General features: G+C 40.6%; 1 protein-coding gene across 1 annotated transcript; it reads left to right on the top strand.

The window, feature by feature from the left end:
- Positions 1-788: 788 nt before the first annotated feature.
- LOC308668589 (lysosomal acid lipase/cholesteryl ester hydrolase-like) lies at positions 789-21,643 on the top strand (the record flags this gene model as incomplete). Its single annotated transcript, XM_081328599.1, has 9 exons — positions 789-914; positions 1,835-1,952; positions 3,169-3,367; positions 4,840-4,949; positions 5,584-5,711; positions 8,529-8,669; positions 17,496-17,567; positions 20,766-20,837; positions 21,410-21,643. The coding sequence occupies 9 exons, from the start codon at positions 789-791 to the stop codon at positions 21,641-21,643; spliced, it is 1,200 nt and encodes a 399-aa protein (XP_081184725.1).
- Positions 21,644-21,761: the final 118 nt, after the last annotated feature.

Here is a 21,761-nt window from a genome sequence, read left to right as displayed (position 1 = left end):
GATGATGATGATGATGATGATGATGATGATGATGGTGGTGGAAGGCCCTTAGCCTGGCTAATGAAACTCATTGAATTTGGTATTCAACACATTTGATGTGAAAATTTTGTTCCAGTACTCATCCTTTATTTGGTACTGAACACACAAACTAGAACTTGTCAGTCTCAGCTGCCTTATTCCTAATGGAAAAAAAATGTTTGATACTCATTGTTTTTGCTACTCAATGTGCCTCCTTGAACCAATTAACAATGAGTACCAAGGCACCACTGTACAAAACTCGCAGCATAGCCTATGGTTAAGATTAGGGAATGCAACTATCCTTGGCAAAATCTACATTATTAAAATTTAACAGTTGGGAATCCAAAGGGGACCTGAGCGGTTGGCTACTTTTGATTGATTGGAAAGTTCATCCTAGAATCCTTTTTCATATAATTTAATTCAAATTGAAGACACGGTATATGAAATGAGTAACGTGGGAACATGAGACAAAGATATGTATAAATCCTAGCCAGTAGGTTTGTCTGTTGCTTAATCCTGATGCAGATCCTTGGCCACCTATTTGTTTAATCCACTGTTTATTTTTTAAGCAAGTTTATTTTTAAGCAATATTCAAATTGAAACTATACTCAAATTGGTGTTGAGTTGTTCCCATTCTCTTTAGAAGTAAAATTCTGCTCAATGGTTAAAGCAACAGATAGCAGACGTTATTTCATGGCTAAAGTGCTTTATGTCTGCAGAAAGTTTGCTTTTCTAAAATGTTAATGAATGACTGAATTGCTTCCTACAGGATGAAGATGAGGAGTTTCATAATAATGGCTTATTTATGCCATGGAATTCTCAGTTTGGAAGATCTGGAAACTTCAGAAAGACTTAACACAAACTATAACATGAACCCTGAGTGTTTTATGAATATAGTATGTTATTGCCTGACATATTTTGGACCTCACTGTTTCCTCATAAAAAAATAGCACCCTAAAGATAGCTAGTACTTGTTTGAGTTCATATATTATAAAATAATGCAAATAGTGTGTTATGGTGGTGAGGATCTTATCTTTTATTATCTTTTACTGTAGTTCTAAGTAAATAGCTGTAAGTTTTTAAAAGCTGAGAAATAAGATATACCAAAAAAAGTTGTCTATGGTAGGATTCCAGAATTTTAGCCTAGTGCTAGAGATTTTCCTCAAATTTCCAAAAGTACTAAACCAAAAAAAAAAAGATAGAGGTACTACTGTTGGCAGAGAGTGTAAAACAAGCAAAAAATCTGATACAGTGGACATTGTGATGCATTAATTTTTCTGCTTTAAATAATCCCAAACTGACTTTGGAAAACAGATTGTATAGCTAATCTGAAGTTAGTAGCTGCTCTTTCAGACCAGCTACTTTATTCTAAGTGAAAATTGCTGAAAAACAGTTTTGTAGACAGCTTCCTCCTGGCTTTATGATCCAGATACATAAAGCATTAGAAATACTAATCTTTAATCTTTAAGACACACATATTAAAAGCATTTGAGATTCTTATTTCTTATTTCTCCTAATTAAAAAACCCTTAAAATTTATTTTTGTCTGTGTCATTCAAAGTACTTCAAAATATTATCGAGGTTCTTAAAACAGCTTTTCATTCTACTGACTTTGGGGGTGCATCCTCAACAAATAAATCTGATTTTGCTTAGGCTCCACCTCTTGAAGGTCCACATTTTGGCAACCTCCCTGAAGTTGGAGGTCATGAAAGTGCAATATTCCTGAGATTACTGCAGTATTTACCATCTTGTTTGTTCATTTATGTTCAGAAAATATAACTGCAAACAAGTTTGTTCTGTTTTCTTTTTACCATCAGAGTGAGATTATCCACTTTCATAACTATCCAAGTGAGGAATATCATGTTGAAACAGAAGATGGATATATACTTACCATTTACAGAATACCTCATGGAAGGTATAATGCTGCAAGTAAAGGTATGACCATGGGCAAGTCAAACAACTTCCAATTGAAGTGTGGTTTAAGAAATGGCAAAGAGGCTACCTTTGTATTCCACGGAAGCACATTTTTCTCTTCAGATCTGAAGTGCTGCACCATTCTTCTCTCAACTAGCCTATATGACCTCATGCAACATTCTTACCAAACATGGCTGAGAATACTTTTCAATAATTAAGGTGGAATGATATATCTCTTCAAAATTAAATGTAAAATTTTCAGAATGAACACTGACGCTGGTATTGTTGTTACAAGAAATCATCACAAAAGACGTTGCAAGAAAGAAAATAAGGCCACTAAAAACAAAACCATCTAATTACTAATGAGAATGAAAATTGTAACTTTATACCAACTTTATACCATTTACAACAAAATCCATATTAGGTACTATATAGGTGGTGCTTCTAACCAAATTAGTATCTCTCTCATTTGGATCCTAATTGCTGGAGTTATTTTTTTACCCTTAATTTTAGCTGAAATCCTGTATCATTTATAATGGAAAAAGGCCAAGAATTCACGAAAGTAGTTTCTTAAGAAGACATCTGTAGAATTGTCTATTAAAGAATGTTTTAGGATCCAATGGAAGCTTCTCATGAAATGTTTCAAAATAAACAGTGAAGATTTTTTTAAAAAAAACTTTCAAAGGTGAATCCCATTTAAGAAGCATTTGAGAAAGGTTTTAGCTATGAAAACCTGCTTAGTAGTCCAATGCATAATTAAATAGGTTGAGTCCTGAAAGATGAAGAAAAATATATCCTCAGTTTGAGGGTATACTGATGCATCTTGAGGTATTGTAGTTTATGATTCTGTTTAAAAGACAATTGATAATCCAATAGGATAAGCAATCTAAGCAACTTCTTTTAAAAAACAAAAATTCTCCAAATTTTGTGTATAAGATTCCAGATTTGGAGATTATATGGAACTGTTGAGAACATATCATAATGTTGAAGATAAAGGAATGGATTTGGATATGATTAGAGCAGATCCATTGAATCAATAAAATCTCAGTTCCTAAATTCTATGGATTTAAACATGTAATGATCATGCTTTCATTCCAGCCAGCTATCAAACAGTAGATTGTGACAATGTACCGCAAATGTTGGTTCTTTGCAAGATTTATTTGCAACTAATACTTCAATTGTTTTCCAATCTTCAATGATCTGGCTCATTAAAAAAACATCTCTTCTTATTTTACAGCTGCACAACCTGTTGTGTTTTTGTTACATAGTTTCATTGGAGATGCTTCCCACTGGATTTCTAACCACCCCCACAACAGTTTTGGTTTCATATTAGCAGATAATGGTTATGACGTTTGGCTTGGAAATAGCAGAGGAAACACCTGGTCTTCAAATCACAAGACACTGAAGCCATGGCAGAAGGAATTCTGGGAGTTTAGGTAAAATCTAAAAGGGATATCAGATGCTTAATTATTTTAAAAGATAGAAGCAGGAGGCACTTTGTTGTAGTGGTTAAGGCATCAGGCTAGAAACCAGGAAACTATGACTTCTAATTCTATCTTGGGCATGAACCCAGCTGATTGACCTTGGGCCAGTCAGTCTCTCTAAGTCTCAGAGTACAGGCAATGGTAAACCACCTCTGAAATCTTGCCAAGTAAACTTCAGGGACTTGTCCAGGCAGGTGCATGGATTGAAATCTGACTTAAAGGGGTAAAAATTAAATTAAATTAAATTAAATTAAATTAAATTAAATTAAATTAAATTAAATTAAATTAAATTAAATTAAATTAAATTAAATTAAATTAAATTAAATTAAATTAAATTAAATTAAATTAAATTAGTCATAAACTAGAACCAGGGATGAAAGCTGATTTCTAGAGGTTTCAGTTTACTAAGCTAATTCCAATTCCTCCCTCAAAACAATATATAAACTCCCTTATCACACACAGAGTGGTTGCTGACCATTTGCTTCCAGAGAACACTAAGACGAGGTTCAGAAGCGCACTTGAAGAGAAAGTTCTTTTAATGTTGCACTACTAGTGATAAATAATGTAAATATTTGCTAAGTTCTGCAATTGACTTATTTTATTTTATTTATTTTAATTCCATTTATATCCCGCCCTTCTCCGAAGACTCAGGGCGGCTTACAAGCTTAGCAGTAGCCTTCATTCTATGTATATGCCTGCTTATTAGGGCTTTCATACACCCCCCCCCAAGCGGCATTATTACAAAGTCAGCTTAATTGCCCCCAACAATCTGGGTCTTCATTTTACCTACCTTGGAAGGCTGAGTCAACCTTGAGCCTGGTGGGATGCGAACCTGCAATAATTGCAGGCAGCTGGTGTTACTTAAGGAGGCATTAGCCCACTGCTCCACCAAGGCTCTTTAAACATTTTATTTTTTTAATATTTAACATTATCTGGGAGAGATATAATGATGGAAGTCACTTTCAAACATTATTTTTCCATTGGGCAAGAAGAACAGTTATCTGTTGTTTGCTTTTTCTGACTTTAAAAAAGGACTCTGAAACATTTCCTTACTAAAAATACTCTGGCTGCAAGGTCAGCCATGTGTATTCAGCGATTGTTAGATAGACTTTCAACCTTGCTAGCAAATATTTTAATTATATTCAATCTAGTGATATTCAGTGAATCTAGATTAGGTTCTGGGCTGAGGGTATTAATCTGGTTATACTAGTTCAACAAGACCTGTAATCTAGTATCCTATTATTTTCTCCTAAGCTTTCCCAACAAACTGATCTTCATTTACATCTTCTGCAATCCTTCTTACACTTGTACCAATACAGTTTTTACCCTGTGGTCCTTTCCATGAGATCAGCTGAACTAATTTCTAAGCAAAATGGCCTAGGCTTGAATTTATAAAGCCATGTGCTTCCTTTGTTTTTTCCTAGTGTTCATGAGATGGGATACTATGATATTCCAGCAGCCATACACTTTATCCTGAACAAAACCAAACAACAGCAGCTTTATTATGTGGGCCATTCAGAAGGCACAACTGTTGGTAAGTTATATAGGCAAATCTATGAGCAGGATTGAATGGGGGAAACTACTACAGTCCACACATTGCAATTGTACAATTTGAGAATGCATCTGCCCTGGCAAATAGTTTATGGAGGAGGCCAAGTCAGGAAGAATTGAACAAATCAACTTCTGAATTCCTATTAATCAAGAGCCACTTCGCAATGCTTGTCTCATCTAACCCAGCCCTTTCTCTGTAAGAGTTTTCTGCAATAAACCTGGCCACACTCTACACAAAGATAAGCCTAGGACTTTTGCATATTAAAAGAATATGTTGCAGCATGAAGTGATAGCCCTGGGTTTCAGCAATTTTCTTCCTGCTGATCAATAAAGACTGTGGACTCCTGAATCATGTGATGCATCTTCCCACTGTGAACACGAGAACAGGAAACAGATATTTCTCCCTCCTCTATACCTCACACTCATCACGCCATCCAGCTGTTTGATTGCAAACTAAAAATGCATTTTCTTCCATGCGTTGTGTATAGAATGCACAATTATACCCTGCAGAAATACAGGAGCGAGAAGAAAAGAAATAGTTGTTTAGAGCAAAACTTTGCTGTCCTATACAGTTGAAGAGGCTCTGTTTCTTTGCAATTTTTTTTTTATTTCTTCAGGTTTCATCTCATTCTCTATTTGGCCAGAACTGGCTGAAAGAATCAAGGTCTTTTTTGGAATGGGACCTATAGTCACACTAACATATGCTACAACTCCTTTATTAAGCCTCCCTGCTCCACTAGCTCATGTAAGTGCTTTTGGGCTCTTGTTGATGCATAGTCCAGTCAAGTGCATTATTCCAAAGAAAATAATAGTAAAGTAATGAAAGGATAGATTGAAAAGGAGGGTGATCATCCTACCTTCTCTTGATATTTATCTCTATGACAGGGAGGCACAAATACTACCGTATTTTCTGGTGTATAAGACGACCCGGCGTATAAGACGACCCCCTACTTTTAAGAAGTTTTTCAAGGTTTTTTGTCTTATACGCCGGAAAATACTTACATGCCCTGCCCTCCCTGTCCGTTGCAGAGGAGGCGAAGGCCCGACTGGCCCCGCCAGCCCTCCCACTGCTCCCGCGCTTCTGCTGGCCCCTGAGACGCAGCATTTCCCAGGCGGCAGGCAGCGCTGGAGGGCAGCCGCCACCCGCCACGGCCGGCGCCCCTCCTGCTTTCTCCCCCCCAGGCCTTGAACTTCTCCCATTCGGTGCACGGCGGGGCAGCTCCGCCCGCAGCCTCTTTTTCATGTGCCGCTTCCCTCTCACCGTCGGCCGAGGCGTGCTCGGCCCGGGCCCCCGGTCCCTCTTCCCGACCGGCTTCCTGCCCTGCCCCTCATGGAGCTGGACTGGGCGTGCAGCCACTCAGTGTGGCTGCTTTTCCTGGGCAGCCTGGCGGTGCGGCTCCTGCGCTCGGACCTGTTGCTGAGCCGGCGGCTGCTGCTGCACGTGGGGCTGCTGCCCCTCAGCGCCGCGCTCATGGCGGCTGCCTGCTGGCTCATCTCGACCAGCACCCCCGGCGGAAGTGCAGCGTCGGACGGGAGCAGGACTTCCCTGCCGGCTCCCGTCCGATGCGAGGGAAGAGCGAGCCGGCAGGGAAGTCCTGCAAACGCACGCGCACGCAGGACTTCCCTGCCGGCTCCACGCTCTTCGCTCTTGAGGCAGCTGCTGCCTCAAGAGGGAAGACCGAGCCGGCAGGGAAGTCCTGCGTGCGCGCGCGTGTGCAGGACTTCCCTGCCGGCTCCCGTCCGACGCGAGGGAAGAGCGAGCCGGCAGGGAAGTCCTGCAAACGCACGCGCACGCAGGACTTCCCTGCCATCTCCACGCTCTTCACTCTTGAGGCAGCAGCTGCCTCAAGAGCGAAGAGCGTCGGACGGGAGTCGGCAGGGCAGTCCTGCACACGCGCGCACTCCCCAGCTGCTAAGGAGCAGCCGGGGAGTGCGTGCGTGCGCAGGACTGCCCTGCCAGCTCCCGCCAGACGCCACCCACTGATTTTCCGGCGTATAAGGCAACTGGGCGTATAAGACGACCCCCCAACTTTTGAGAAGATTTTCAGGGGTTCAAAAGTCGTCTTATACGCTGGAAAATACTGTATCTCCCTCCCAAAATTGGGCTAGGAAGGCTTTGCCCAGATTTGTCTGATGTGCCAATTGCGCCCTTTCCTGCGTCAGGGCACCTTGCTCATGGTCACCCATGCCTAGTCACTTCCTGTCTTGATTTCAGCAACATGATGTACATGGGGCTACCCATAAACACCACCCAGAAACTTCAGTTTTGGTATAGAATGACGCAGCATGCAAAGCAATGGGAGCCCCTAGGTTTGCCCATGTAACACCTCATTTGTGAGAGCTGCAGTGGCTTCCAGTTTTATTTTGGGTGCAATTTCAAAGTGCTGGTCCTGACCTTTAAAGTCCTATGTAGCCCAGAGCCAGGCTATCTGCAGGACCCCCTTTTCCTAAGGACATCTACTCATTCTACCCAGTGACATAGAATCCTCTAGTCCAAGGGTAGGCAACCTCGGCTCTTTTATGACTCATGGACTTCAACTCCCAGAATTCCTGAGTCAGCTATGCTATGAAGTCCATGAGTCATAAAAGAGCCGAGGTTGCCTACCCATACTCTAGTCCCTTCCTTTAAACATTGCCATCAGATGGGAGTTAGGATGTGTGCCTTTTCGGTGGCAGCCCTTGTCTTATGAAATGCTTTGCCCCCTGAAGATCAATTGGCACCCTTTCCCCCCAAGCATTGGGAGAAGATTAGATGGTGGCTCATTAGCATGGGTTGTGCCAGTTTTTATGTTTTAACTGATCAAATTGACTGCTTTGATCAAAGGAAAAAAAATACAATTACTTTTGTTTCTACTTGGAAACCGCTTCTGGACTTTGCATTTGAGGTGGGGGAAAAATGAACCTTTGATTTGGGGTTTTACCATTTAATAGGTTTCTTGTTATAGAAATGGCTCTTTTATATTATTATGTAAAAGTAAAAAGTTGAGGTTTGATGCTATTATCTTATTCTACTGCAACAAAAGGACTCAGAATTCAACACCTTTTCATTCTTTTTTCTTTTTGCCCCACACTTTTCCCTTCCCTTTTTTCTCCTTTATTTTCTTAATATTTTCTCTTCGACTTTTGTATTTTATATTATAAATGAAAAAACCAAGAATTTTTTAAAAATAATTTTTGTTTTTTAATCTCTGGGAGCCACCAGAGTTGGCTGAAAAATATTTAAAATAAGATAAGATAAAAATTTCATAACTGACTACAGCTTGTTTTTAGGAAAAAAGCATTAAAAATCATTATATGGTATGTGAAGATTATCATATACCTATATTTCACTAATATACTTTTATTTACAATAACTAAATTAAATGAACTTTTTTTTCTTGTCCACCTTTTCAAATTTCAACTCATGTGTAGCATGCAAAGATCCAGTTTGTGTATTCCTGAACTAAGGAGTTTTTCTTTCTTAAATTTATGGTTTACAGCAGATGTGGGGTTGGGATATTTGATCTGGCTTAATTATATCAGTTCAAATTAATTAATCAATAAATTATTTAATATATTTCAGATAGTGTTTGGCTACAGAGGAATTTTGCAGTATCCTACTACTTTGAGAACACTAAAGGTTTCATTTTGTAATTTTCAACCTAAAATCTGCAAACGTGCATTTTCTTTTATAGCTGGTTCTAACACTCCCAATTGCAACACGGTATGTATAAAGGAAAACTGGGTCAGGCTTGATTTCTCTTAATCATGTTTGCAATTCCAGTTGCAAAATAACAGTTTTTCTTAAATTAAGGCTAAGTATGGTCCACAAGTCAAATCTCACCTGCCACCTGGTTTTTATATGGCCTCCGAGCTAAGCATGAATGGGCGGGTAGGCAGCAGATCACAATCATAGATCATCCATGGGGCTTGGAGCAGAGCCAAGAGACAAAGGTGGGAAATTCTGGGCAGCAGGGGGTGATCTCTTGAGCCCTTCCTGGCCCAGCATTGTCCAATGCCTGATGCCCTCCTTAGCCTGCAGACCTGTCAGCCACTCACATGGATGCAGGGGGAAGGGGATAGAATCTGGCCATTTACAGAAAAAGTTTGTCAACCCTTAGAGTAAAGCCTTTCTTAAATTTTAAATAAAGACAAAATTGAGCTTTATTGTTTATTTCAAGATTTCCTGGAAGAAAGAATTGATTTTGTGCAAAAGGTTTAGAATAGGAGGTGTAACTGTGTTCATTATACTGGGAAATTTCCAAGTTGTTTTTGGCAAAGTTCCTTCCAACAGAATTGAAGAATCAAGCATCAAGATTGTTCCAAAAACTAATGGCTTGTATCCAGTGTCAGTAAACTGGAATGAGAATTGTTGGAAAACTAAAAAGACAAAGCACATAGACTGCATTCTGAGCTGCCCCTTTATCTTTCTGGCTAGTTGTAGGATAGCAAATGGCTAGGGTCATCCAAGACTATTGATGTATTTGCAATCAACTTCAAAATACAAAGTAAGGGGCGGAGCTAGCTTGGGTGGATGATGGACACTGAATTTCTGCCTCCTCTGGACCATCGCAGAGAATTGATTAAGAGATATAACACACAATTAAGGATTATGAAACGTGAGTTACTTCCTTTACTTTCCTCCTGAAGTTTGGATTGTATTTGATTTGGTTTTGGACATTTTCTCGGAGAAGCTTTGAATTTGGATGTTCAGCTAAGAGACTAGATTAGAGACTAGATTAGAGACAGATTAGAAACACAAGTCAAGATAGGCAAGAAAATGGTAAGTGAGCACCTGTCCAGCCTAGATGAGTTCAAATCACCAGGAGCAGATGGATTACACCCCAAAGTTCTCAAGGAACTGGCAGATGTGATCTCAGAACCACTGAACTATATTTTACAAACATCCTGAAGCACTGGGGAACTACCTACTGGAAAAGAGCTGATGTAGTTCCCATCTTCAAAAAAGGGAAAAAATAGATCCAGGAAACTACAGGCCTATCAGCCTGACCTCAATACTTGGGAAGATTCTGTAAAAGATAATCAAACAACAAATCAGCAAACACCTAGAAGCAAACAAAGTCATTGCTAAAAGCCAAATTGGGTTTGTCAAAAACAGATCATGCCAGACAAATCTTTGATGAAGTGACAAAATTAGTGGACCAGAGGAATGCTGTGGATGTAATTTACTTGGACTTCAGTAAGGCATTTGATAAAGTAGATCACAACCTTCTACTTGATAAGATAGAAAAATGTGAGTTAGACAGCATCACCACCAGATGGATTTGTAGCTGGCTGACTGGCCGTACTCAGTGTGTGGTCCTCAATGGAACTGCATCTATATGGAGGGAAGTGTGTAGTGGGGTGCCTCAGGGCTCTGTTCTAAGTCCAGTACTCTTCAACATCTTCATCAACAATTTGGACAAGGGGATAGATGGGGAATTAATCAAATTTGCAGACGACACCAAGCTGGCAGGAATAGCCAACACTCCAGAAGACAGGCTTAAGATATAGGATGATCTGGACAGACTTGAACACTGGGCGCTATCTAATAAAATGAAATTCAGTGGTGAAAAAAGTAAGGTTCTACATTTAGGCAAGAAAAAACAAATGTACAGGTATAGTATAGGTGGTACCTTGTTCAATAATAGCAACTGTGAGAGGGATCTCAGAGTCCTAGGGGACAATCACTTAGATATGAGTCAGCAGTGTGCTGCAGCTGCCAAAAAAAGCCAACACAGTGATAGGCTGCATTAACAGAGGGATACAATCAAGATCACGTGAAGTGTTAATACCACTTTACAATGCCTTGATAAGGCCACACTTGGAATACTGCATCCAGTTTTGGTCACCACAATGTAAAAAAGATGTTGAGACTCTAGAAAGAGTACAGAAAAGAGCAACAAAGATGATTAGGACTGGAGGCTAAAACATATAAGGAATGGTTACTGGAATTGGATATGTCTAGTTTAATGAAGAAAACGACTAGGGGTGACATGATAGCAGTGTTTCAATATCTCAGGGGCTGCCACAAAGAAGAGTGAGTCAAGTTATTCTCCAAAGCACCAGAAGGCGGTACAAGAAGCAACAGATGGAAACTAAGCAAGGAGAAAAGCAACTTAGAACTAAGGAGAAGCTTCCTGACAGTTAGAACAATTAACCAGTGGAACAACTTGCCTCCAGAAGCAGTGAATGCTCCAACACTAGAAGATTTTTAGAAGAGACTGGACAGCCATTTGTCTGAAATGGTATAGGGTTTCCTGCCTGAGCAAGGGGTTGGACTAGAAGACCTTCCAACTTTATTATTATTATTATTATTGCTGCTGCTGTTGTTGTTGTTAACTGCGAAGTCGTGTTCAAGCTACCGCGACCCTATGGACAACGTTCCTCCAGGCCTTCCTGTCCTCTACCATCTTCTGGAGTCCATTTAAGCTCACGCCAACTGCTTCAGTGACTCCATCCAGCCACCTCATTCTCTGTCATCCCCTTCTTCTATTGCCCTCAATCTTTCCCAGCATTAGGCTCTTCTCCAGTGAGTCCTTCCTTCTCATTAGGTAGCCAAAGTATTTGAGTTTTAGCTTCAGGATCTGGCCTTCTAAAGAGCAGTCAGGGTTGATCTCCTCTAGGACTGACCGGTTTGATTGCCTTGCAGTCCAAGGGACTCGCAGGAGTCTTCTCCAGCACCATAGTACAAAGGCCTCAATTCTTTGGCACTCAGCCTTTTTTATGGTCCAACTTTCACTGCCATACATTGCAACTGGGAAGACCATAGCCTTGACTATACGCACTTTTGTTGACAGGGTGATGTTTCTGCTTTTTAGTGTACTGTCTAGATTTGCCATGGCTTTCCTCCTGAGGAGCAAGCATCTCTTAATTTCTTGGCTACAGTCCCCATCTGCAGTTATCTTGGAGCCCAGGAAAATAAAATCTGTCACTACCTCCATTTCTTCCCCATCTATTTGCCAGGAGTTGAGAGGGCCGGATGCCATGATCTTGGTTTTCTTAATGTTATGTTTCAACCTAAGTTTTGCACTCTCTTTCTTCACCCGCAACAAGAGGCTCTTTAGTTCTTCTTCACTTTCTACCATTAGAGTGGTATCATCTGCATATCTTAGGTTGTTGATATTTCTTCTGGCAATCTTAATTCCAACTTTTGATTCATCTAGCCCTGCCTTTCTCATGATGTGCTCTGCATATAAATTAAATAGGCAGGGCGACAGTATACAGCCTTGCCGGACTCCTTTCCCAATTTTGAACCAATCAATGGTTCCGTGTCCAGTTCTCACTGTTGCTTCTTGGCCCACATATAGGTTTCTCAAGAGACAAATAAGATAGTCTGGTACTTCCATCTCTTTAAGGACTTGCCACAGTTTGTTATGATCCACACAATCAAAGGTTTTAGCATAGTCAATGAAGCAAAAGTGGATGTTTTTCTGGAACTCTCTAGCTTTCTCCGTGGTCCAGCGTATGTTGACAATTTAATCTCTAGTTCCTCTGCCTCTTCAAAATCCTGCCTGTACTTCTGGTAGTTCTCGGTCCACATACTCCTGGAGTGTAGCTTGTAGGATTTTAAGCATAACTTTACTAGCATGAGAAATGAGTGCAATGGTGTGATAGTTTGAACATTCTTTGGCACTGCCTTTCTTTGGAATTGGAATGTAAACTGATCTTTTCCAATCCTGTGGCCACTGTTGAGTTTTCCAAATTTGCTGGCAAATTGAGTGTAGCACTTTTACTGCATCGTCTTTTAAGATTTTGAATAGCTTTCTTTAATTTAAGCCTAAACTTTGCAACAAGAAGCTCATGGTCTGAGCCACAGTCAGTTCCTGGTCTTGTTTTTACTGACTGTATAGAGCTTCTCCATCTTTGGCTGCAGAGCATATAGTCAATCTGATTCCTGTGTTGACCGTCTGGTGATGTCCATGTGTCTCTTGGGTTGTTGGAAAAGAGTGTTTGCTATGACCATCGTATTCTCTTGACAAAATTCTATCAGCCTGTGCCCTGTTTCATTTTGTACTCCAAGGCCAAACTTGCCTGTTATTCTGGTTATCTTTTGGCATCCTACTTTAGCATTCCAATCCCCCATGATGATAAGGACATCATTTCTGGGTGTTAGTTCTAAAAGGTGCTGTAGGGCTTCATAGAACCGGTCAATTTCATCCTCTTCAGCACCGGTGGTTGGGGCATAGACTTGGACTACTGTGATATTGAATGGTTTGCCTTTGATTCGAACTGAGATCATTCTGTCATTTTGAGGATTGTATCCCAGTATTGCTTTTCTTACTCTTTTATTGACTTTGAAGGCTACTCCATTTCTTCTGAGGGATTCTTGCCCGCAGTAGTATACCTGATGGTCATCTGAATTAAATTCACCCATTCCTGTCCATTTTAGTTTGCTGATAGCTAAGATGTCGATGTTCAGTCTTGTCATCTCTTGTTTGACCACGTCCAGCTTTCCTTGATTCATGGATCTTACATTCCAGGTTCCTATAGAGAAAAAATCTTTACAGCATTGGACTTTCCTTTCACCACCAGACACATCCACAGCTGAGCATCCTTTCGGCTTTGGCCCAGTCGCTTCATTCTTTCTGGCGCTACTAGTACTAGCCCTCTGCTCTTCCCCAGTAGCATATTGGACACCTTCTGACCTGAGGGGCTCATCTTCCAGCGTCATATCGTTTTGCCTTTTGGTACTGTCCATAGGGTTTTCATGGCAAAGATACTGGAGTGGGTTGCCATTTCCTTCTCCAGTGGATCACGTTTTGTCAGAACTCTTTGCTATGACCTTTCTGTCTTGGGTGGCCCTGCACGGCATAGCTCATAGCTTCATTGAATTACGCAAGCCCCTTCGCCACGACAAGGCAGTAATCCATGAAGGGGATTATTATTATTATTATTATTATTATTATTATTATTATTATTATTATTATTATTATTATTATTATTATTATTATTATTATTTCATTCATAAAACATGAAACTCAGTCAACTGAACACTCAAATTGACTGGCATCTCATGGTACAGCGATATCAATCAACTGTATGCTTCGATTCTCTATGACTGCGATATCTGGTGTGTTCTGTTCCAAATGGTGATCTGTCTTATGTTGCCATGACTTTTCAGACACAGGCAAGTCGTATTTTTTATACAATGCCCAGTGGATTAGTTTAGCTTTGTAATCAGTTTGCATGATTTTGCTGCACTCACATATTAAATGTAAAACAGTTTCAACATTGTGGTTGCAAAGTCAGCAATTTGGATTTTCAGTTGATTTTTGTATCTTCGCTTTAATGGCATTAGTTTGTAGTGCTTGTTCTTGAGGAGTCAGTATTAGGCCTTCTGTTTCTTGATGGTTCCCATCTTAAGCCATGCTCATGCCAAGTTGTTATCACATTTTCCTTCAATGTTTTTCAAATGCTGTCCATGCAAAGCTTTGGTTTTCCATCTATTTAATCTGTCATCCAGCCGTTTTTCCTTATTTTCTGCCTTTGTTTCTGTTATTTTTATAATGCTCTCTGTTTTCACAGCCTGCAGAAGTTTTTCTGTACTTTGATTTACATAGTCATTCAAACTCTGCTACAGTTTGGTGGATTTGCAGTAGCCCTCTGCACCCTATTCTTCTTGGCAGGTACAACCTGTCGATGTCACTTCGTGGATGTAAAGCGTCGTGCACATTCAAAAGTTTACGTGTTTTCCAGTCTAGGTGTTCCAATTCAGCCAAAGTCCAGTTGATAATTCCAGCTGGGTAGCGTATCACTGGGACTGCCCATGTATTAATGGCTTTAATTATATTTCCAGCATTCAGCTTTGATTTTAGTATTTTGCGGACTCTCCTGATGTATTCCTTTTGTGTTGACTCTTTGACTTTTACATTCAAGATGTTATCTGCTTCCAATATGCCTAGGTATTTGTAACCATCATCCTTTGCTAGTGCTTTCATAATACTTCCATTTCCCAGTTCTATTCCTTCTATTTTTCCCATTTTTCCTCACTGCATGGATAATATACCGTATTTTCCGGCGTATAAGATGACTTTTTAACCCATGAAAATCTTCTCAAAAGTTGGGGGGTCGTCTTATACGCCCAGTCGTCTTATACGCCGGAAAATAGTACATAAATCAATCGAGCGCCCCCGTTCTTGCAAAGCAACTTCAAGCCTCCTTAGTCCAGTCCCCCCTCCAACATGACTCTCCCTTCCCACCCCCAAGAGCCTCTAAGCCCCTTCCCCTCCCCCTTGCAAACGCCAGACCCCAGGAGTGGCAGGAAGCCCCTCTCCCTCGCCCAAGTAGCATCTGAGCATAAGCAGAGCGCGCCCTGCTACCCGCTATCTCGGCAGTCTGGACAGCAGTACTTGGCCTGGCGCCCCTCTCACCTGCAGACCATGCAGCGGCCCTCGCCAGCCGGCCTCGGCATGGCCGCCCCAAGCCCAGCTCTCCAGCGCGTCTTCCGGGCCCGCCTGGCTGACCACCTCCCGGGCGGGGCTTGGCTCCAGATGCGGCAGCTGCTCTGTCTGCAAATGTGCTCTCAAAGCTGGATTGCGCTCGGCTGTGCAGGCTGCCGAAAGGCGGGGACTCAGAGTTCCCACGGTGGTTGCGGCTTCTGGTGTGCCGTTTGCACAGTCTGGCCTGGAAGAGCATGTCGTGTGAACGCAGCTCTTGCGTTTATTCCAAAGGGTGGGTGGAAGGAAAAGCCCCTTTGGGCTTCAAAAGGGAGGCTTTGCACCATCTGCATCAGACGGGGCTGAATCGGGCTTGTGTCGGACACTTGGCAACTGGCATGTAAGTATTTTCTGGCGTATAAGACGAAAAATCTTGAAAATCTTCTCAAAAGTTGGGGGTCGTCTTATACGCCCAGTCATCTTATATGCCGGAAAATATGGTAGCACACTTTCCAAGTCCAAAGTCCATTCTGATGTCACTGCTAAGCAGTTGAACTGCGTTGAGTATTGATTCAAGTTCAGTGTGGCTTTTCACATACAATTTTAAGTCAACCATGTATAGTAGATAGTTTATCTTGCCATGCTGGCTTGAGATGTGGTATCCCAGTTTTGTGTTTCATAATATTATTGTCAATGGAATTAATGTGATGTTGAATAGTAGTGGTGAAAGTGACTCCCCTTGGAAGATTTCTCGTCTGATGTTGATTTCACCAATGTTTTCCCCATTTGCTGTTAGAACTGTTTTCCATTTTTGCATATTTGCTTTCAAAAATGTACAATGTTTTTGCTGATTCCAAAGTTTTCCAAACACACATTAATCCAACTGTGGGGTAATGAGTCAAATGCTTTCTTGTAATCAATCCATGCCATATTTAAATTTGTTTTTCATCATTTTGCATTTTTAAGTACCATTTTGTCAATGAGCAATTGATCTTTTGTTCCTCTTGATTTTTTATAATTTCCTTTTTGTTCTGCGGGATACAAATTGTTTTCCATCAGATGATTGAATACTGAATTTGCCAGTATTCTTTTAAAAAGTTTGAACGTTGTTGGCAGACAAGTAATTGGGTGGTAGTTGCTTGGTTCTGTGCTCTTTTCAGGGTCTTTCACTATCAAGTATGTTCGACCAGCTGTTAACCATTCTTCACTTGTGGCATTTTGAAGCATTTCATCAAATTGGGTAGCCATGCGGTGATGGAGGCTGGTGAGGTGTTTCAACCAGTATCCATGCAGCTTATCCAGGCCATGTGCACTCCAGTTCTTGACCTTCTTTACTTGTTTTGCAACCATATCAGTGGTTATTACAATATTCTCCATTTTGTTTTGTATTGCTTGTTTTTGGATATCTTTGATCCAGGAGGCAGTTTTATTATGTTCCACTGGGTTTAGCCAATGTTCCTAGATGTTGAATTTTCTGTAAAAACTTTATTACGGATGATGAAACGTCTTTGATCCATTAATCGTTGTTCGGTTACATTACTTTCTGGGTGCTTTTCCTTCCACAGTTGCATCATTCTTTTTTGAAATCCCCTGGTTGTTGGTTCAGCCTGGTAGTAGCATAGGATGATTTCTCAATTTTCTTCGGTTGTCCAGGTTTTGCGCTTTTGTTCCAGTTGCTTTACAGTTGTACGTTCTGGTTCCTCAGCAGTAACAACTGAGCCCTGTGGCCCATTTTTCGACAGATGTCCAGGAGCCATAGCATCTGATGTGGTCCTTGTTGACCCAGGCAACGACTGATCTGGTATGGAATTTTTTTTATTTCTTCTCATCATTGGTGATGGGAGGTGCCTGGGTTGGTTCACGGTGGCTAAGCCACTACCAATCTGAAGACCGGTAATCCCATAACCATAGGGATCACACCCGATAGCTGTCCAGGCCCAAAGTAACTATATAGCAATTGAATATGGTAACTCCAGCTGAATTATGAAAATTAAATTTACTGCACTGCATCTAATAAGAAAATATCCTGGATTGGGAATGTTCATCAATTGTATAAGGTCTATTCATGAATGTAAATGGACTCACAAATTTAGAAAAGCCCTTATTGAATTTTTGCTACACAGCAGATGCAATTAATTAGGGAATTAAGTTGAACGATTGTTTTATTTCAGAGTCGTATGGATGTGTACGCAGCACATTCTCCTGCTGGAACATCTGTGCAAAACATTTTTCACTGGAAACAGGTATGTTATTGTATCATGGATTGAATCCAATTCTAACCATATATAGAAGAGATCTGTTAATCATTATACTATATATGGGTTGCTTCTGACTAACCCTGGATCCAGTGGAGCTATGTGTGAATTGATGAAATTTCCAACACCAGTAAAAATTGTAATTAAAATACAACCTAATAAATCACATCCATACACATACCAGCAGTATTAGACACAAATAGAACAAGTTAGAATAGAATGAGTCAGGTAAAAGGAACCCCAAACATATATTATAATTTATAAATTCCATTGTTGTAATAAAAGTATACCTAAGGTGAACCATTCATGATTGTCTAGTGACAGAAAGGTAAAAAAACAAACAAATTGAATGTCTAAAAACTACTCAATCCACCGAGACATTTAAGGTTTAAGGATTTTTTTTAAAAAAATTGATAACACATTACTGAATAATTTAAATCTTGCTAAGAAGAAGAGCACTAGATCAGAGAAGGCACCCCAGAACTGTAAGGTTTGTAACACTACCCAAAGCTGCCTCTTTTGGGGATAATAATGTGCAGTTTATAATATCTGGAACTACATTCAACTCATTCAGCACTTGATGTTAGCATATAGCTTTTCTGTTTATGTTGCAATCTTTATTGTATAGAAAGTCTCCAGTTAAGACTGTTCTGATTTAAGGATGAACCGTAGTTAAGAACTGAGCTTACAGTAGCAAAGTTCAACTTAAACACAAAATGGTGCAATCTCGTTACATAATAATACTTATACTGTATTAAACAATAATATTGTTCTGGGTTACTGTAAAGTTACGTGGTCTCACACAATGACAGATGCGCAGCTTGGGTATGTAGAATTCTTTAAGTTTAAGTTTATTGAATTTATATACCGCCCTTTTCCTGTAGGACTCAGGGTGGTTCACAAAGAATTTAAAAATGTCAATACGATACAAAAGTTAAAAACAGTTAAAAATAATTAAATTTAATCCCTGAAAAAATATAAAACCCCATTTAAAAACTAGCTCTCTGGAGAAGTCTATAATGCTGGAAAAAGTGGTAGGAAAGAGAAGATAGACTCAGTTATAGCTGCAAGAGGTGCACCACTTGGAAGACTGAAAGACCAAACTGGGGGGGAAAAAATCCTATTGTAGAAAATTGAATTGAATTGAATTGAATTTATTGAATTTATATACCGCCCTTTTCCCCTAGGACTCAGGGTGGTTTACAAGGTATTTAAAAACGTCAATACAATACAAAAGCTAAAAACAATTAAAAATAATTAAATTTGATCCCTGAAAAATATAAAACCCCCAATTAAAAACTCTCAGCCTGGGCCGGAAAGCTCAAAGAGCCAGGTCTTCAGGTCCCGGCAGAATGACCGAAGGTCTGGGGCAGTCCTAAGCTCCACGGGCAGCTGGTTCCAAAGGGCAGGTGTACCCACTGAGAAGGCCCTCCCCCTGGGTGTTATCCGCTGGCAGTCTTTTACTGGTGGCACCCTGAGAAGGCCCTCCATGTGGGAGTGCACAGGACGAAGGGAACTTGATACCGGCAGCAGGTGTTCCCTCAAATATCCCGGACCCAAGCCATTTAGGGCTTTATAGGTCATCACCAGCACCTTGAATCTCACCCGGAGGGCAACCGGCAGCCAATGCAGTTCGCGGAGTAGAGGTGTTACATGGGAGTATCGGGAAACCCCCATCACAACTTGCGCAGCAGCATTCTGCACCAGCTGAAGCCTCCGAGTGGTCCTCGAGGGCAGCCCCATATAGAGAGTGTTGCAGTAGTCTAACCTTTATTGCAGTCAAGAACGGAGCTGGGAAAAGGGGTTACCTGGCGTACCTTTATACCTGCCCAGGTGAATACCAGCCAATGGATTCAAACCTGGGCTTCCCGCCAGTGCAGGTGGCCAATAGATTTAAACCCTGGCTTCCCGCCAGGACTGGCTATAGCCCGGGGCTGTCAAACTCGTTTAAACCAGGCTTTCCCACCAAATGCGGTTATAGCCTGGAGCTGTCCAGCCCCACGACTCCTGCTGTGCTGACATCCTGTGTATGCTTTTAGCTGCATACACTACAGTTACATACAAATTCAAGCTAAGGACAGACCTTGGGATTTGAACTCATTTTTGAATTGGGGACTGCCTGTATTGAAAAACAGCACTTTCTACACAAAGCATGTAATTTTTTAAAAAGAAAAATTTCTAAGTTTTGTTTTGAAAAATTATGAAAATTGAATCTAGTATTCTATTGAAGTAACGGAAGCAGTAACTTGAAAATATTGGGATAATCATATTGATCTATGTTTCAGTCCTGTTTTAAAATTGCAGAAATAGATATTGTGACTGCTTGAATACTGTAGGCTATCGCTACCCTAAATTCTTAATATTATATGTTATAATTGCAATATGTTTGTGTGTGTGTGTGTGTGTATTACAACCATAACATTAAGGACTTAGACTAGAGATAGAAACCAAATTCAGCCCACAGTTGATATATATGTATATATTGCAACCATAACCTTAAGGACTTAAACTAGTGATAGCCTACAGCAGGGGTCCCCAACCTGTGGGCTGTGGCCCAGTACCGGGCCACAGCCTGTTGGCCATTGTTGACCCTGTTTGCACATGCATGGGGGCGCTAGCGCTGCCACCAGCATCACACAGGTGCTAATGGCCTGTTTGCGCATGTGCATAAGCACTAGTGGCCCCTTGCAGATGCATGCAGGCACTGGCACCGCTGCCAGTACTGCCATGGATGCATGCAGGCTGCTTATGCATGTGCACATGCATGCTACCACTGTCACCATGCATGAGCCCAATTGTGCATGTGCACACACATGCATGCACATTTCCCTGCTCCCTTTCTCTTAGAAAGGTTTGGAGCTCTGGCCTACCATATTCAAGCAGTCACAATATCTATTTCTGCAATATATATTGCAACCATAACATAAAGGTCTTAGGCTGGAGATAGAGACCAATCCAGCCCACAGCTGATGGTACCTAGAGCCTAATCTCCTGCTGGATGGGACAGATAGAGACCACTGGGCAGAGATGATCCCATAAATAACTCAGTCCTAAGCCATGAAGAGTTTTGAAGGTGACAACCAGTACCTTGAGTTTCATCTGGAAGCCAATGTAGCTTGTATAGCAATGGGGTCATGACTGGTAATACTTTTATTCAGTTCTGTAATTACATACTATTCATTATAGATCTATAATGAAAAAGTGTTTCAAGCATACGACTATGGCACTAAGGAAAAGAATATGAAGAAATATAACCAGGTATGAGAATAAAACAATTTTCCTGTAAAATAACATTCTTCCTCATTTGTAGCTTTTAGATCAGATTGCTTTTCCTGTTAGAAGTGGGGGGGGTGTGGTTGTACCTTATTTCAAATTTTGCACGCTGAGGTTGAGCAAAATAAGAAAAATAAGAAAAGTGTCATCAAAATGTTTGTAAATGTAGAGAAATATTTCTTGCCCTTCCAAATTTGAAGACAGTCTACATCTAAATGTACAACTGTCCACTTTTCCTGCCCAGCCAAGCCATTTAGCAATAGATATAGCAATAGCACTTAGATGTATATACCACCCCATAGTGCTTTACAAACTCTCTGGGCAGTTTACAGTGTAGAAGCTTTATTTGCATATGGCCCCAAATCATCTTAGTCTTTGTTTTTACCAACCTCAGAAGGATGGGCACTTGGTCTCTAAAAGGTTCACCATCACTGTTCTAGGAAGTCTTTCCTTGCTCATCAAGTTTTTAAAAGTGGTAATTTGCAATATTTTATATGATGTATCTTTTCCTGAGATGTTTTTTGAGTTTTTTTCAGGCGTGTTGCTTTTCTTCCCAGACAACTCCTCCTGTATCCAAGATAGAAGATATAAAAATACCCATTGCACTCTGGTCTGGTGGAAATGACTTATTTGTGAACATAAGAGATGTCGAGGCATTAATAGCGCGGCTTAGTAATGTCATTTATCACCAACATGTTCCTGAATGGCAACATCTGGATTACATTTGGGGAATGGATGCAACTGAGATTATGTACATGCGTATCATTGAGATAATGAAAAGTTATGCCTGATTCCTCAGCAGCGATCTCCAGAGAAAGCATGTTGTATGATGACAATTTAAAAACACACCTTAAAGTCATAATGCAGCTGAGCTGATTAGTTGAAGAAATATTTGCAATCTGACTGAAC

Source organism: Vipera berus (genome assembly GCF_964194415.1).
Source record: "Vipera berus genome assembly, chromosome: 5".
In the NCBI taxonomy this organism is placed as follows: Eukaryota; Metazoa; Chordata; class Lepidosauria; order Squamata; family Viperidae; genus Vipera; species Vipera berus.
The sequence above is the reverse complement of the archived record's forward strand: the minus strand, read 5'-3'. Positions and strand labels throughout refer to the sequence as shown.